General features: G+C 45.6%; 1 protein-coding gene across 1 annotated transcript in view; it reads right to left on the bottom strand.

The window, feature by feature from the left end:
- Positions 1 to 235: 235 nt before the first annotated feature.
- LOC135258030 (nesprin-2-like) overlaps positions 236 to 16,270 on the bottom strand; it is a 93,032-nt gene continuing 76,997 nt past the window's right edge. Inside the window, exons 61-74 of the mRNA XM_064341226.1 lie at positions 14,722 to 14,880; positions 14,158 to 14,324; positions 11,736 to 11,898; positions 10,245 to 10,414; positions 9,584 to 9,701; positions 8,868 to 9,186; positions 8,160 to 8,239; positions 7,347 to 7,476; positions 7,057 to 7,259; positions 5,119 to 5,301; positions 4,184 to 4,312; positions 1,964 to 2,188; positions 936 to 1,018; positions 236 to 539 (exon numbers count right to left, since the gene is read on the bottom strand). Of these exons, the coding sequence (XP_064197296.1) occupies positions 329 to 539; positions 936 to 1,018; positions 1,964 to 2,188; positions 4,184 to 4,312; positions 5,119 to 5,301; positions 7,057 to 7,259; positions 7,347 to 7,476; positions 8,160 to 8,239; positions 8,868 to 9,186; positions 9,584 to 9,701; positions 10,245 to 10,414; positions 11,736 to 11,898; positions 14,158 to 14,324; positions 14,722 to 14,880 (2,340 nt within the window). The 3' untranslated portion in view covers positions 236 to 328. The remainder of the gene's footprint in view (positions 540 to 935; positions 1,019 to 1,963; positions 2,189 to 4,183; positions 4,313 to 5,118; positions 5,302 to 7,056; positions 7,260 to 7,346; positions 7,477 to 8,159; positions 8,240 to 8,867; positions 9,187 to 9,583; positions 9,702 to 10,244; positions 10,415 to 11,735; positions 11,899 to 14,157; positions 14,325 to 14,721; positions 14,881 to 16,270) is intronic.

The raw sequence follows: 16,270 nt of genomic DNA on the forward strand, positions 1-16,270 counted from the left end.
TTATGTACAGTTAAGAGTAGCTGACATTGATTGCTGGTCGTTTAGCTCGAAAATGACGAAGTAGAATCCAATTAATAAACAAAACAACAAAAAAAAAGCCAAAAATATTACACATGAGATGGACACTGCACATTTGTCTTATGAGAAAGGTAATAAAGATAAATCCATCCACGGCTTTGCAGAACATCCTAAATGCATTTATAGATGGGCATACCAATACTTTCCTCTTCTGTACACTGATGATGTCCCCTCCCTTGCTCTTTTGGAATTTGGTCTTGCTGATTGGCCTGGTCATATGGATGGGTGGGGGACAGAAGTGGGAGGAGCCTCAGGTAGGTGGCGGCCCATTGATGTAGCGCAGCATGGGGTAGAAGGAGCGGGCAAAGTTATTGGACCACGCACAGCCGTTGTCGTCGCCCCAGGGCGGGATCAGGCAGGCCAGCAGCAGCAGCAGCAGGAGGAGGAGGTGGAGGGGGAAGGCCGCCCGCAGCACCCGGGCTAAGAACGAACGGGGGGGTGAGGGGTCACGCCTCTCAGGGCTGGACACACAACAAGAGAGCTGATAAAAGTGTTGTGCGAGTGCCTTTCCAACACATCATTTCTTAGCACATCAGTGAAAACAGTGAAATCAAATTAGATGAATATGCCCATCGAGACACTTTTAATGATTTGGAGCTATGTCGGTTCAAGGCTTTTGCCAGCTGAGTCTCAGTATGGGTCAGCTGACAAGCACAACACTCTCATACTTGAATTCATTTGCAGTATTTTTTAAACCACAAAAAAGAAAAGTCAAAAGTACAGATAAAGTCACGTTAACACAGCAAAATGGGTTAATTCACCTCTAACATGTCAATAGGGACTGAACACTGAACATTTTACTCTGAGGCAGTAAATTGGCCTCAGTGCCAAAAGATGGGTGGGGCTGAGAAACGTACCTCCTGTTTACCGCGGTGGATTCTCCTGTCCCTGCTGCAGCTCCTTCCGTCGCTGCTGCAGCCCCTGCCTCTCCTTCCTGCTCCTGCACACGACACGTAGGGGGAGACACTGAGTCCGTGTGTCAATAGGGGCAGTCAACGCTATCCTGCTCATTCCAGTCACCACAATAAAACTTCACATGCCACATCCACAGAGACAGGCCGCAGATTTGACCAGGACCGAGGAGGCTCTATTTTACAATGCAAAAGGCTGCAGCCTCTAACTCAGTACTTGGAGTCACACAGAATGTAGGGCTGGGATTGGACTGAATCTGTTCCAACCCTTTAGTTACTCATGCATTCAATTAGGCAAATCATTTAAACAATTAAAGCTTAGATAGACAATGTGGTGATGATGTTATGCACCTCAGATTAAGACAATGTGGTGGGTGTATTATACATATTAGACTGAAACAATGTAATGCTTGTGTGCTATATACTGTACCTTAGACTGAGACCATGTAATGCTTGTATGCTATATTCTGTAAGACTGAGAAACTGTAATGCTTGTGTGCTATATTCTTTAAGACTGAAACAATGTAAAGCTTGTGTGCTGTGTTCTTTCAGACTGACACAATGTAATGCTTGTATGTTATATATCTTGCATTGAGATGCTGATGCTGTGGTTGTATATATTACATTCTACGACATTCTAGTCTATGACACTGATTGTGTGGTTTTCCACAGTATATGCCTTTTTTATACCATTTCCTGTACACTACCAATGTCAGGTTCTACCCCCAAGCTGGAAGAGGAGCCCGGCAGCAGCCAAATAAAAGTTTTGAGTTTCGCGCTACCAAATCAGCCCTGAAAGTGTTTGAACACCACGGCCAGTTGTGCATTGCCAGGAAGGACTCTAGGCCATTATTACAAGATTCCATTACAGACCATGAAGCACATCACCAATGCCATTTCCATTAGCGTACATGCGTGTGTGTGTGTGTGTGTTTGTGAGCGTTTGTGAACGTGGACGTTACGCCGATTCATACCAGCCGTTCCTGGACCACCTGCTGGTCTCGGGCCACCTGGCGGAGCAGCACCTGCAACTTGCTGTTGATGACACGCAGCTTCTCCTGGGTCTCGCAGCTGTCCTTACCGACCGCCCTGGCCTCGGCCCCGCCCTCCTGCAGTAGCTGGGAGGAGGTCTCCTGGGAGGAGGTCTCCTGGAGGGAGCTCACCTGCCGGAGCCGCACCTGGAGTTCCTTCTCCAAGGCCTGCCATGAGAGGGGGGTGGGGCAGATCCATCAGAATTAGGGATGCAAATTTTGTGCAATTTTTAAAATCGATCTTCAGCACCCCTTAATTTATTAATAATCATTAACGGCTATACTTAAAATCTACTATATGGCCTATAAAAAAAATACTCAAAATCTGCCAACCAATTAATTAGCTGTATATATCAGAGAGATTTTTAGACATTGTCCCAACTATCATTTGAACAGGATTTTGCATCGTGCATCAAAGCCAAAATGGCAAAATAAAATGTAATTATACAAACACAGATTCACAGAGTGAAAAAATTTTCACAGGAGAGGACTGATGACATTTTTATTACAGGTTGACTGAACTGCCACTGGGATGGAGAGAAAAGTCATTATGCTGCGTATTAGGCTAATGCCTAACTTTGTAATAAACAGATGAACTGCTATTCATTAGTTGTTTTTGGTGTTTGTGATAACACTTGTAGCCACTAACGCGGTCTCATAATAAAAAGAACACATCAATCTCTTCAATGGTGCAATTTGTATTCTATATTGCAAGTGGTAGGCTGTTCACTTAGCAAAATAGTACCAAGTTTACAACTTTGTAAAAAAGACCTCTTGATGTGCAGCAAACACATTAAGGCCTAAAACAGAATAGTGCTGTGAGACCCCCAGCAAAAGACAATATGCAATATTCCTGAATTCCATAACGTATAGCAGTAACGTACCATTACCTTCCTTAATACCTAAGCAGTTTTTTAATATGAGCATGTCTGTGTGCTCTGGGATAATTCTGGTGCACGCAGTCTGCTCTGAGCTGTGAAGACATGGCCCTGATGTTCTAGGAATGGACAAATAGCATTTTGCTAATGCTGCCTGTCAAGGGAACTGTGACCCATCAACTTTTCACCAGTCGAGGGGATTTGTGTCTAACGATGGAGAAATGCCTTTCTAAACTAAAATGAAATCACCAGAATTTAGGTAATTCATTGAAATGCTACATTCAAATCTAACCATTTCATATATAAAATTACTCAATAAACATTCTTATTAACGATTAAGAGTTAATCGGTTAACTGTTAACATCCCTAGTCAGAATACCAGTACAACCTCCTCATTACTTGTGTTGTTACTGGGATTACCACTGCACAGATTCGTTGATCCTTTAATAACATGGATAGCTCATTCTATTCATCTGCTGTACACATCTTTGTTACTACCACTGTTGCTGTGGTTAGTATCTATTTGTTCAATTCTAATTATTTAGGTATTTAGTCATTACCACAGCAGGAGGCACATTGTCATTGTTGGTAAATTAACAACATATTTATTTGTCAAAATAATTAAATGCTTTTGGAAATAAATACCAATAATTTGTTCATTTTCAGTAAATTTCCACTAGTGAGTATTCCACTAAATTCATACAAAGGTATTTTGTTGCTGGGAATGGAGAAAATGAAAATGATTTTGTCGGTCATGCCACATTCTTACATTGCAAACAGAACCAAAGATATTATTACATTTGGCACTGGGAAAGAGAGGCTAGCGCAGCCCGAGCATATTTGGACAGCTGGGTATGTCCCTCCTTGAACAGCGATAGGCAATTCTGGACCCGGAGGGCCCTTGCATATGCAGGTTTGTGTTTTTCCACTACCCTGGCTAAATGAGCAAACTGGCAGCATTCACCAACACTGGTTCACTCGTAGATTAAATCACAGTAAAATGTTTCATAAAGGGACACAAGTCAACAGTCTTTGGCTGTCATTCATGCACTTATCAAGAATTGTAGCTAAAATGTCAGATGGCGTAAAAGTTAAGTAATTAAGACCAGAAACGAGAAACAGATACATTTCGCCACATACCCCCTGTACACGAAGCCTTCGACAGCAGTGGTCCAAATGAGACTTGAACCTGCAACCCTCTGGTTTCAAGCCTAAACCTCCTCTCCACCATGTTGCCAACGCATGCCCCAGCCCCAGCCCCAGCCCCAGCCCCAGCCCCGCTCACCGTGAGGGTGCGGCCATGTTTCCGCAGTGCGGCTGACCCCAGGGTGGGGTTGCGGGCATCGACTGCATGGCACTTGCTCTCCGCATTGCGCAGCCACAGCAGCATGGAGTGCAGGGTCTGGTGGAAGTCCTGGGGAGTATATATGTTCTGACTTACAACTAAAATTCCAACTTTTATTCATTTCAACCTCAAGCGCAATTTAGGTGTACACTGGTTAATTTTTTGATGAGAAGACGAGAAGACACACAACCAGATATTAATAAGTTGCAAATCAACTGAGAATGAATGCTCCAAAAAAGATGATTCACATGCTTTTGCTCCATAATTTATTTAACACAATGTACCCAGAATTTTGCCGTTGTGTGCCTTCGTCAGGGACTCTAATTTTGTAAAATAAATTAAGGAGCACAGAAAATATGCAGTCTTGTTCTTTTTGAATACATGTGCAAATCAGAATGTACCAATTATTGCTATTTTCATGTGTACAGACTCAGGTTTCTTTTCACTAACTATTCTACTAGGCATTCAAAAACAATGAAATAACTGTCATTTGTAGAACAGTTTGACAAGCTTTAAAATATTCTTTATTATTTTTATTTTCATATCTTCACATACAACACAAACTTATAAACATTTATTTTCCCTTCGGTTAAGTTGTAATCATGGGAGAAGAGAATAGTAAAGTTTATTTAATACTTCTAATCCTTAGTGATTGGATTACATTATGAGAGTATCTAAATTTTGAGATCACTGTGATATTTCCATTGGTTCCCCGTGCCCCATACCAGCTATTCCAGCCGAATACACACATTGGTGTTATGGCTGAAGGCTTGATTTCTAGTTTCAACTCCTCCAAAAATGTTTTAGCACCTCCCTCAACATGCCCTGCCCCTCCCTCTCATGGGAGTGCCAGCAGCGTTTACAGCGTTTCTCACCTGGCACCTCAGGAGGGCGCCATGGAGCTTCTCCTTCCATTGATCCAGGAGAACGCAGACCTGATCCATGTCCTGCAGGCCAGCCTCGCCCGCTGCCCCCACCCCACCCTGCGGCTGCTCTGGCCCACTCAGGTTTTGGGCAATCACCATGCCCTTGTACCTGTCAACGGTCCTCTGCATATCCTGTGTGGTGGGGGGCACAATATTATACCTGGGTTACCATTACAGATGTCCTCACAATGCAAAGGCTTTGCCTCCTGCTCATTCTGGGTCACTGGACAATTCATGAAGCTAAATGATAAACGTGGGAACTTGCTGTAACTTTCCAGTGGGTTGATGCTACAGTAAAAGCCGCACATGGTTGCAAATGGTAAATGGACTGCATTTATATAGTGCTTTTATCCAAAGCACTTTACAATTTATATCTCTCATTCACCCATTCACACACACACTCACACACCAACGGTGAAAGGCTGCCATGCAAGGTACCAATCAGCTCGTTGGGAGCAATTAGGGGTTAGGTGTCTTGCTCAGGGACACTTCATTACATTACATTACATTATAGGCATTTAGCAGACGCTCTTATCCAGAGCGACGTACAACAAGTGCATAGGTTTCATGATGTAGAGGCGCAAAAGAAACACTAGAGTGAAGTAAGGATCGTAGTGCCAGAAGTGACCACATCGATCAGGACTCCAACCCTGTAGAGTAAGCTTGTTCAGCAGCAAGAATCCTACCAAGTACAAAGTACAAGCTAGCACTGGAATCACACCTAATCATACAAAAACAATCCTGCCAGATACACTAACATAATCAAATTATCCTAGCTAGGTACAATGAGCTGAACTATAGGCTAGGGAGGGGTGGGGAGAGGTGCAGCCTGAAGAGATGAGTCTTCAGTCTGCGTTTGAAAGTGGTGAGATTCTCTGCTGTTCTGACCATCACGGGGAGGTCATTCCACCAGCGAGGGGCCAGGACAGACAGCAGACGGGAGCGGGAAGTGCAGACGCGAAGAGGGGGAGGTGCCAAGCGTCCAGAGGTGGCAGAACGGAGAGGTCTGGCTGGTGTGTAGGGTCTGATGATCCTCTGAATGTACCCTGGTGCTGACCCCTTAGCTGCCTGGTATGCAAGCACCAAGGACTTAAATTTGATGCGATTCGATTCCCCACTTCGACATGCCCAAGGCGGGGAATCGAACCGGCAACCCTCCGACTGCCAGACAAATGCTCTTACCTCCTGAGCTATGTTGCCCCACAGGAGAGTGACTGCTAGAATATGGACTGCTAAGCTGCTTCAAAACTCACTCATTGGTGCCAATCCTGAACCAAGGAGTTGCCTTACAGACTGCCTAATGTCAACTCAAATGTTTTTACATCCTCAATCCACCTTGACTTTTTCTTCAGATTCCTGGCATTCTGACAGAATTCGGCCACATTTAACATTCATTTTCAGCTTTGGCATTACTGGGTCTGATTCCAGACTAGCCAACCAGGAGGCCCTTCCTCACTTCAGACATTGCAGATAAACAGAATCTGTTATTCAGGCAGCGGGTTCAATAAGGTTTAAAAGCTTATTTTAGATGTTCCTGAGGGCCTGTGTGGGATGGTTTGTGCACTAACCCAACTTAATTGCTCCATTTAGTTAATGCAGTTTCCAGAAAATAAGCTGGGGAAAATATCTGCGCACAGGGCAAATGTACACTGATTCACAGTGACGTGCAATTTTACAAAAAATGCCAATCCCGTTTAAAAGGCCGGACTAATTAAGAAATTAATAAATTGGTACACATCCAGCACGCACATCAGAACCACAGGACAATTAACCTCATTTTTAGTTTTAATTTGTACAATTTACCACTTGAACAACAAGCTGAGTCCAAACTCTGGCCCCATACCAGTAACTGGGATGCCCCGGTTCATGTCAGAGGTCCGCGGTTACCTTTAGCCTCTTGACGCTGGCTTCCATGTCCTGGACGCTCAGGCTGGACGAAGCCTCTGGCCGCTGTAGCCCCTCCAGCTCCGGTATCACCCGGCTCAGCCAGGCGGCGACGTCCTGGAGATCGGAGCTGGGTGGCGGCGGATCCTGGAGTTCACGGGCCTGGGGGCTCGTGGCCTGCACCACCTCAAATCGCTGGATGACTCCTGAGCAGGCACAGCACGGATCAGTCCCTGAGCGGGCAGGGGTCACAGGAAGGGGGGGGGGGGGTCGGAGGTTCGGAGGCGCCGTACCTGGCTGCGTGTCGGCTGCAGTCAGCCCGGTGAGGCCCTGGTCCTCGGCAGCCTCCTCTTCGTTGTTGAGGAATAGCAAGACCCTCCTCACGCGGAAGATGCTCCTGTTGCACTCTGACAACATTTCCTCCTATGTCAGAGAAGAACACAGCTGCTGTCAGAGCTGGTCACCCCTTAACCAGGGACTACTGAATGAACATAGTCGCAGTTCACGCAAGGACAGGCGGCAGTGTAATATAATGGGTAAGGAACTAGTCTTGTAACCTAAAGGTCACAGGTTCGATTCACTGCCGTTGTACTCCTCAGCAAGGTACTTAACCTGCATTGCTTCAGTATATACATTCAGTATATAAATCCAGCTGTATAAATGGATGCAATCCATATGTAAAAGTTGTGTAAGTAACACTGGATAAGAGCATCTACTAAATGCCTGTAATGTCTAGGACCGTGGTATATCCACAAAGAGAGCATTTGCATATCCTGATAACTTTTTAATCAGTTAAAACCATGAGAGGAAAGCCCTTCTCAATCATCTGAACATGACCACCGCTCGACTGGTCCAAACAGACCTGTGACAAAACTTTTTTGGACTTTGGACCTTGTGCTCATCGTGTTCTGCTGCCTCAAGGCATCTCTTCACTAATTGGACCATAAAAAAAGACCATGACATGTTCTTATATTTGTAAGAAATTCAAGAAGAATCTTGAGAATGAAGCTGCTTTCCCTGTAAATGCTGATTGACGGCAGGGAATTTATTTCCTTTAAAGGTGCGGGGCCTGTCTGCATGAGGCCAGCAGGAGGCAGTATACTTACATAGCTCTGCGTATATGGAATGCTGGTGTGTGTGGGTGCAGCACCCAGACCCTCCTCTTGGGACTCGGTCGCAGGCATCCCTGAAACCAGAGGAGACTGAGCTGCAAGAAAACAGCCCAACACTGTCCAGAATGCAGCCCTCTAACCCAACACTGTAAGTAATTCAGCTGCATAGCCCTACACTGTCAATAATGGAGCCCTGTAACCCAACATTGTCCATAATGGAGCCCTCCAAGACAACACTGTCTATAATGAAGTCCCTAACCCAACACTGTCCACAATTCAGCTGCCTAACCCAACACTGTCCATAATGTAGACCCTAACCCAACACTGTCCATAATTCAGCTGCCTAACCCAACACTGTCCATAATGAGGTCTCATTGAACAATACTGTCCATAATGATAGCCCACACCAAACACTGTCCATAATTCAGCAACCTAACCCAACACTGCCCATAATTAAGGGCATAAGCCAACAGGAACTACAATACAGCCTCATCAATGCAGAACTGGAACCAGAGCAATGCCATCTGAAATTAGTGGTGGAAACAACACAGAACAATTCATTTTTCATTGGAATAACCGTGGCCGAAGCTTAAATTTAAAAAAAAAATCTTCATGATATAATTTGTACTGTACATGGTTTCCATGAGAATCTCCCAGAACCATTTTTGTCAGTTGGACGGGTGTTGGACATGCATGAGTTACCTGATACGGTGTCATGGACAGCAGCCTCCGCCCCCTCCTCTGTGAATGAGGAAGAGCCTCCCGCTTCTCCAGTGTGTTCCTGCCCCAGGGACACTGCCAGCATGCGGGCCACGGCCTGCTGGATGGGTGGGCCCCCTTCATCTCCTGTCCTTTCTTCCAGCTCTCTTAGCCATAGGGCGTCCCAGCGGCGGTTGACCTCCTGAACTTTGACCTTGAGGCTGCCGGCCTCGTCGGTGAGGTTCTCCCGGGCCAGATGCTGGTATTGCGCGTTTAAGAGTTCCAGCTGAGGGAACCGCTCCTGCACCTCCCTCCGGAGAGCCTGGGGTGGGGGCAGGGGCGGGGGCGGGGGCAGGGGCAGGGGCAAGGGCATGGTAGAGAGCTATAAAAAAGTGCCCATTCGTAGCTCATGGATGCAAGCGGAGCAATGTCAAATGCTAAAAAGGTTGTGGACAGTAAATATGTTTATCTAGTGGAAAACCAGTCTCTTTGCATTTAATTTAAACACAATATACCAAAATTATGCATTCACACATTTTGCTACTTTTATGCGCATCGAATGGCTATCATTACACCAAATTTAGTCTTCTCAGTGAATTTGTAGATTTTCAGTGAATTGAGTCTTAAATGTAAAGCTTTTAGAGGGCAAGAAGCTTTAAATGGGCCGTGCTCTAAAGATCCATAATCTCCTTTTTCTTTCCAAGGAAAGGTCAACTTACCTCAAACTTCTCTGCATCCTCTTTGGCGCTTACATTTTGCTCGGCCGTCTTCAGCCAATCCTCAAAGCGCGCGTGGCTGTCCTGGAACTCGCGCCACAGCTGTCGAGTCTCCTCGATCCTGGGGCAGAGGCAGGTGCGGGGGTGAGAGGGACAGAACAGGAAATCCCAGTTTGGGACACCATGAATGAAGGGAACTATCCCAAAACTGGTGCATTGGGGAGGCTGAAGAGTGTACTGTAGCTCTCTGTTAGGGGAGGTGCTTTAAGTTTAACATAACAGGATCCAGTCAAAGCTTTCAGTATAAGACATACAAAAAGTTATGATAATGAGAATGATGATTTGCAATTTTAGCAATTACGGAATAATTATTTGATTATAGGTAACACCTCCCCCAGCTTGATGAGGTGTTGGATTTTAGAACACTTCAAAATAGGGGTAGATGTTAAACCTCATCCACTGTCAATGTGTAGCACTGTAGCGTATGGTACAAGGTATCCATTCTTCACAAAAACATATACTAGCCAGTAAAACACAGGCACCCTTTCCACGGTGGGTCAGCTGAACAAACTGGCCGCCCAAAGCTGTGGGTTTGAAAGGGAGCGCCGACGCAGAAGCACGCTGAGATGTCGTTGCGAGGGCAGGAGGGGAGTGTCGGACTCACTTGTCCCTTCGCTGCGTGCACAGGGCGCGGGCGTCCCTGCAGCGGCGGTCCAGGCTGAGCGCGCTCTCCGCATCACTGCCGCCGCCGCCGCCGACCGGATCCCGCGTGGTGCACAGAGCCAAGGCTGAGGCCACTCTCTCCGACAGCTGCTCCAGGTCCCGCTCAAGGGCCTGCATACACACACACACACACACCATGGTAACATTCCAACAGGTACAGCACACACTACACACACACACACAGGTACAAGCACACCACAACAACACCCCACACACACACACACACACAGGTACAAGCACACACACACACACACTACAACACACACACCCACAAACACACACGCAGAGTACAAGCACACACACACACACACACAGTGCAAACACACACACAAACAGACACACACACACACACGCAGGTACAAGCACACACACACACACACACACAGTACAACACACCACACACACACACACACACAGACACACACAACAACACACACACACACACACACACACAACACACACACACACACACGTACACGCACACACACACACACACACACACACACAGGTACACGCACACACACACACACACACACACACAGGTACACGCACACACACACACAGGTACAAGCACACGCACACACACACACAGAGACACGCATACACACACACACAAAGACAAGACACACACAGAAAGCACACGGCACAACACACAAACACAATACACACACACACAACACATCGAATACAAGAGCACACACACACATACACACACACAGGTACAAGCACACGCACAAACACACAGAGACACACATACACACACACACACACACACACATACACGCAGGTACAAGCACACACACACACATACACACACACAGGTACAAGCACACACACACATACACACACAGAGGTACAATCACACACACACACACACACACACACACAGGTACAAGCAAACAAACACACGCACACACACACACAAGCATACACAGACATCACGTATGCACATGTAATCAACACACAACACACATATAGACTGTCAACACAAAAATATCAACTGCACAACACACAAACATTCACCAATCCATCGGCAGTTCGTAAATACCAGATGTAGGATACGTAGCAGCCCTAAAATTGTACGCTATAAAATATTATTTATTACTTGCTCTGAAATTCATAAATCCCAGAGGTCATCATCAAAATCCAATCCTGATCTTTTGGTGTTTATAGAGAGACAGATCATATACCCTCTACTGCACTTTCAATATTTCTGTAGTAATAATTGCAATGACTGAAGGGAATCATGTAGATCAGTGATATACATGTTATTAGTTTGACAGAATATTAATGTGAGGTCTTTCCTGATTAAGAAACCTCTGTAATCAGAGATAAATTATACCAGAAAGAGCTCTGAAAGTGAACTCAGTGGCAGACAGGCAAGTAAGAATGTCAGTCTTGGAGGAGGAGAAGGGGTGGAGACTCCACCCACCTGCTGCTCTACCAGTCTCCTCTGGATCTCTTCATTGTGACAGGTGCTGTACTGCAGGGGCGTGGCCAGCTGGGCCTCAGCACGGGAAAGCTGCATCTGCAGGCCACTCACGTTCCGACGCAGCTGTGTCAACCTGTCCTGCCTCTCCTGCAGCTGCTTCTCCCTGCAGCACAAAGACATTCAAAGTACAACAGATGGATCTACTGTGTGCACACAAAATGTACACACACACAAGCACACACACTACACACACCGACCTGCACCTGCACACACCGAACGGCACAAACACAGAGCCATACATGCAGACTCACAAACACACACTCACACACCTATAAATACTCAAGTGCACACATGCATACACACATACACACATACACATGTGCACATATATGTATGTATGTATGTACGTTTTTATGTCAAGGGGCAAGGATGATAAAATGTAACTTTGATGTTATCAAAGGCAAGAGGTACTATTAAAAAAATAATTATATGAGATGAACTGAAGAAATTCAGGCATCCTGATTAAGATATGGCTGGAGCCACACACACACACACGCACACACTGACACACACACACACACAAACACAAACCCCAGTCCACTTCATTTCCCTGGGTGTCCCATTTAATATGTCTAGCCTCTAGAGCTACTATGGCAACCAAGCAAACAACAATATTCTTAACAAGCAACAAGTTCCTAAGCAAATGCATTACCACAGCTCCACCTGACAGAAAGAGAAACGTCTCAGCTTCAATGTAGTTAATTTGCACAATCCACACAGCTGTTATCCTGTACATAGCATACTGTACCTGTGAAGACCTAGTCACAGCTGTGAAAATTATTTTTTTATTTTTTTTTACTTCCCGCTTTAGGACATACCATGCCGTGGGCGAAGTGAGGGGCTCCAAAAATGGTGGTTCACTGGAAGTGCAAACTGAGACCTAAAGCCCAGAAACCCTTAAAGTGAGTATGAGTTATATGTCACCAGTGGGCTAAGACTGGAAGTTCACAGTAGTGGTACACTGGTGCAGCCCAGAGTCAGTGAGTCTGAATCTTTGAATCTCTTAATTCCTGGCTTTCTAAAGTCTCCTACCTCCGCAGAGTGACAACCTTTAAATAGGCCTTTACGCTCTAGGTTGTTTGTTTGTTTCTTGTTTTATTCCTAACCCTGTTCACTTTCCAAAGCCCCACAGAATAGCGCAGTCCTTCTTCCTTGGCCTTTTCCGATCAGGGCAACTACACTTGTCACCAGCTCAGGGGGACTCCGCATTAGTTCTGCCCCCGCCCCCTGACTAGGCCAACATCGCCCTGTGCCTGACACTGCTCTCCCAAGGCCTGAATCTCCACATGAATAAAGTGCTTAGCCAGCCGGACGAGTTCCCCCCCACCCATTTTTATTTATTTTTATTTTTTACTTTTACTTTGTTTTTATCAATCTGAAAAGAAGTGAAAAGCACTCTGGGGGCCTTTTGCATCCACTTTCCTGTGAGTCATCCGGAGACCTCATTAACAGTGGGACTGCGTGTGCTGCGTGGGCTCAGGCTGGCGCATTGACCCGCAATTGTGCAACTAGCGGCCTTCAGACTTACATCCATTATGCCTGATTGCAGCTGCAGACATTAACAAACCTCGTTCCGCTCACAGGAAGCACTGTGCAAGAGGTATAATGCCCAACAGAGAGCCCAAACCTGCCCAAAAAAAAAACCTTCCCGTCAGCGCTCACGACTGAAAAGAGCACACCTATGGCGTGGCTTTGAGGCTCTGCTCCGGTGAAGTCACGTGGCAACGGTGGGATGCGGTGGTTTTAACCTCCTCTGCCGCAATGTTCCGATGCGGATTAAAGAGGAGAGACTATCCCACAAACGAGTGTATATTCTCAACAAATTCCAAAAATAAGAATCAATAATTCATACAAATTTCCGATAAGGGTGAGTTAACATTGGCTCTGTTAAATAATAAATAACACGGTTCACACTCCAAGAAAATATCTTAAATGTTTCTTTGGAAATTTATGTTTGCTTTTCATTGTGCAACAGGAGGAAAAAGTGCACGCACTTTCGACCACGACGCCTTCTTCAGTGTGCTGAAGTGCATCATCTGTGACAGCGCTCAATGAACTTGTCATTATGCTTTACTGGCCCAGACTTGCACTTCAGCACACTGAAGAAGGCTTTGTGGCTGAAAGGTCTGTGTACTTTTGTCCTCTGTTGCTCAATAAAAAGCCAACATAAATTACATTAAAAAACATTTAAGATTTCTTCTTGGAGTGTGAGCCACACTTATTTTTTTGTCACTGAAGCTGAGAATTGGGTTTATCGCACCAACTAGCCATTCTTAAGTGCGGGCCGGGAGAGAGCGCGACGGTTCACTTATTATGAACTGTCCCCTGCAATGTCCCATGGTCTTTCCAGCCCCGCCCTCACCTTGACACGATGCAGTCAATCGCATGCTGCCACCTGTCCTCCATGTCCTTCAGAATAATCTTGATCTCTGTCTCCTTGGCTCCGCCCCCTGCTGTGATAAGTTGTTCTCCAAGCAGTTTCAGGTCGGCCTTGTTCACACTGAAGAATTTCATCACTGCGATGCAGTCCTGGGGTGGGGGGGGGGGGGGGGGGGGGGGTTAATAGGACAAGGAGTCTTAAAAAAACTGCTCATCCTGCCTGCACCACATTTGACACTTGTTGTATAAGCGTGCTTTTGTACTTTTGCCCTACTTAGCTGTGCACAATGCAATTCAGCTATCGCTTTTTTTCAGAGACAAGAAAGAGTGTCCTTGAATGAACTTGTTGGTGGCCAACTGGTCCCAAATCTGTTGGAAAAAGGATAATGGCTCCCCGCTCGAGAAAACACAGACTGAAGTTCAGACAAAACCAAAGACTGCAAACACACTTCTTTTCATAGAACGTCGTTTTGCATTGTGGCCCTTTTCAAATATCCTAAACTCCCAGACTAAACACATGCTGGGAAAGCCATGTCCCCTGTCTCACCTTGTTCAGCCTCTCCGCGACATCCGTTGAGGCTAAATGAGTGCCTTGCGCCACAATGCTCTCCAACTGCATCAGCCAATCACAGAGCCACTTTTTGTTCTCGTTGAAGACCTTCCAGGCGCAAAGCCGGTCGGCGATCTCTTGCTCACGTAGGGACACCTGTCAAGAGCGTCGCAAGGGACATTCAGACAAAGGGACATACGAACAGTTAACTCAAAGGAGAGAAAGTTCCAGAGTCAGGGCTACACATGGAACAGGTACAACAGACTTAGGGCCAGGGCTCACCAGTATATGCTGGATTTCCTTCCAATTGCATCACTTTAGCGTGCTGTTAAGAACAGTTACTGTAACTCAGTCTACTGAGTTATGAGTTATGTTCAAAGCCATAACTCAGTCTATTGAGTTATGAGTTATGTTCAAAGCCGTAACTCAGTCTATTGAGTTATGATTTCAAAGCCTCATTATAGATATCTGCATCAGACATTCAGACATTGAAAATATTCCTTTGGAAAATGGTTACATTTTTAATTGCCTAAATTACACAGTGAAAAATTTAAATCAGTGGAGTCCAAATTGCTGGAAATGCGTAAATCCGGTCATTGAATCTGAAATGGCAATCAGCCTAACCTGTATTTTACTAATAAGGAAGAAAATGCTTATGTTCAAACTACGTAAGAACATAACACGTCTTCAACAATTTTAATTAATCAAGAGAATGGCTGCAACAAAAGCCAGCATACAGGGGGGACCATGCGTGAGAGCCCATCCATTAAACAGTAAAGAGACATAAAGCAACAGGGATTGAGTCTTAAACAGACCCAACTTTCCTAGGACAATAACAACGCTTCTGACCCCACTTCAACTTATTTCCCTGAAAGGATTTTAACCTCACCCTGCTCCTCAAATCTAAAGCTTCCTCCTGATCTATGAGGCATGTGATTTTTTTATCACAGATTTAAGTAGAGCCACTTGGGTTGAGTCATTGTCAGTGAAGACGTTGTCACCTTGTGTTTTCCTGTGAACCTGAAACATTCACACCTCTTCCCCCAGCCTCCCTCTCACCCGGCAGAACCCCACTTTCTAATATTCTGCAATGTTCCTGGTAATTATTCGGCCTTGTGTAAATCAACAAGTGCCGGCGTTGCATTCCAGCACTTCCAATAGGGTGTCGGCACAGTTCTGCACAAGGCAGCAAATGGGGTGTGACTGTCTTTGGGGCTGCAGGGGGAAACTATAGATGCATATGAAAGTGTGAAAGATCACCTCTGAATTAAGGACAAGAAAGAACCCACAGAAATACAACAAATGCAAACACTCACATACACACATAACTGAGTATGCGCTTTTGGCGTGTGTGTGTGTGCATGTGTGTGTGTGTGTGTGTGTGCGTGTACACACGCACGTGTGCGACAGGTTCTCTTGGATAAAGTATTGCATAATGAATGCCAGGGACATAGAGTACCAAGGTCCACATTAAAGCTCTCCTACTTTAATCTAGATAGTATTTACAGGCTTCTCAAAACTTTGGAGCTCATGAGGTTCCTAGCAC

This window comes from Anguilla rostrata, chromosome 6, assembly GCF_018555375.3.
Source record: "Anguilla rostrata isolate EN2019 chromosome 6, ASM1855537v3, whole genome shotgun sequence".
Classification (NCBI taxonomy): Eukaryota; Metazoa; Chordata; class Actinopteri; order Anguilliformes; family Anguillidae; genus Anguilla; species Anguilla rostrata.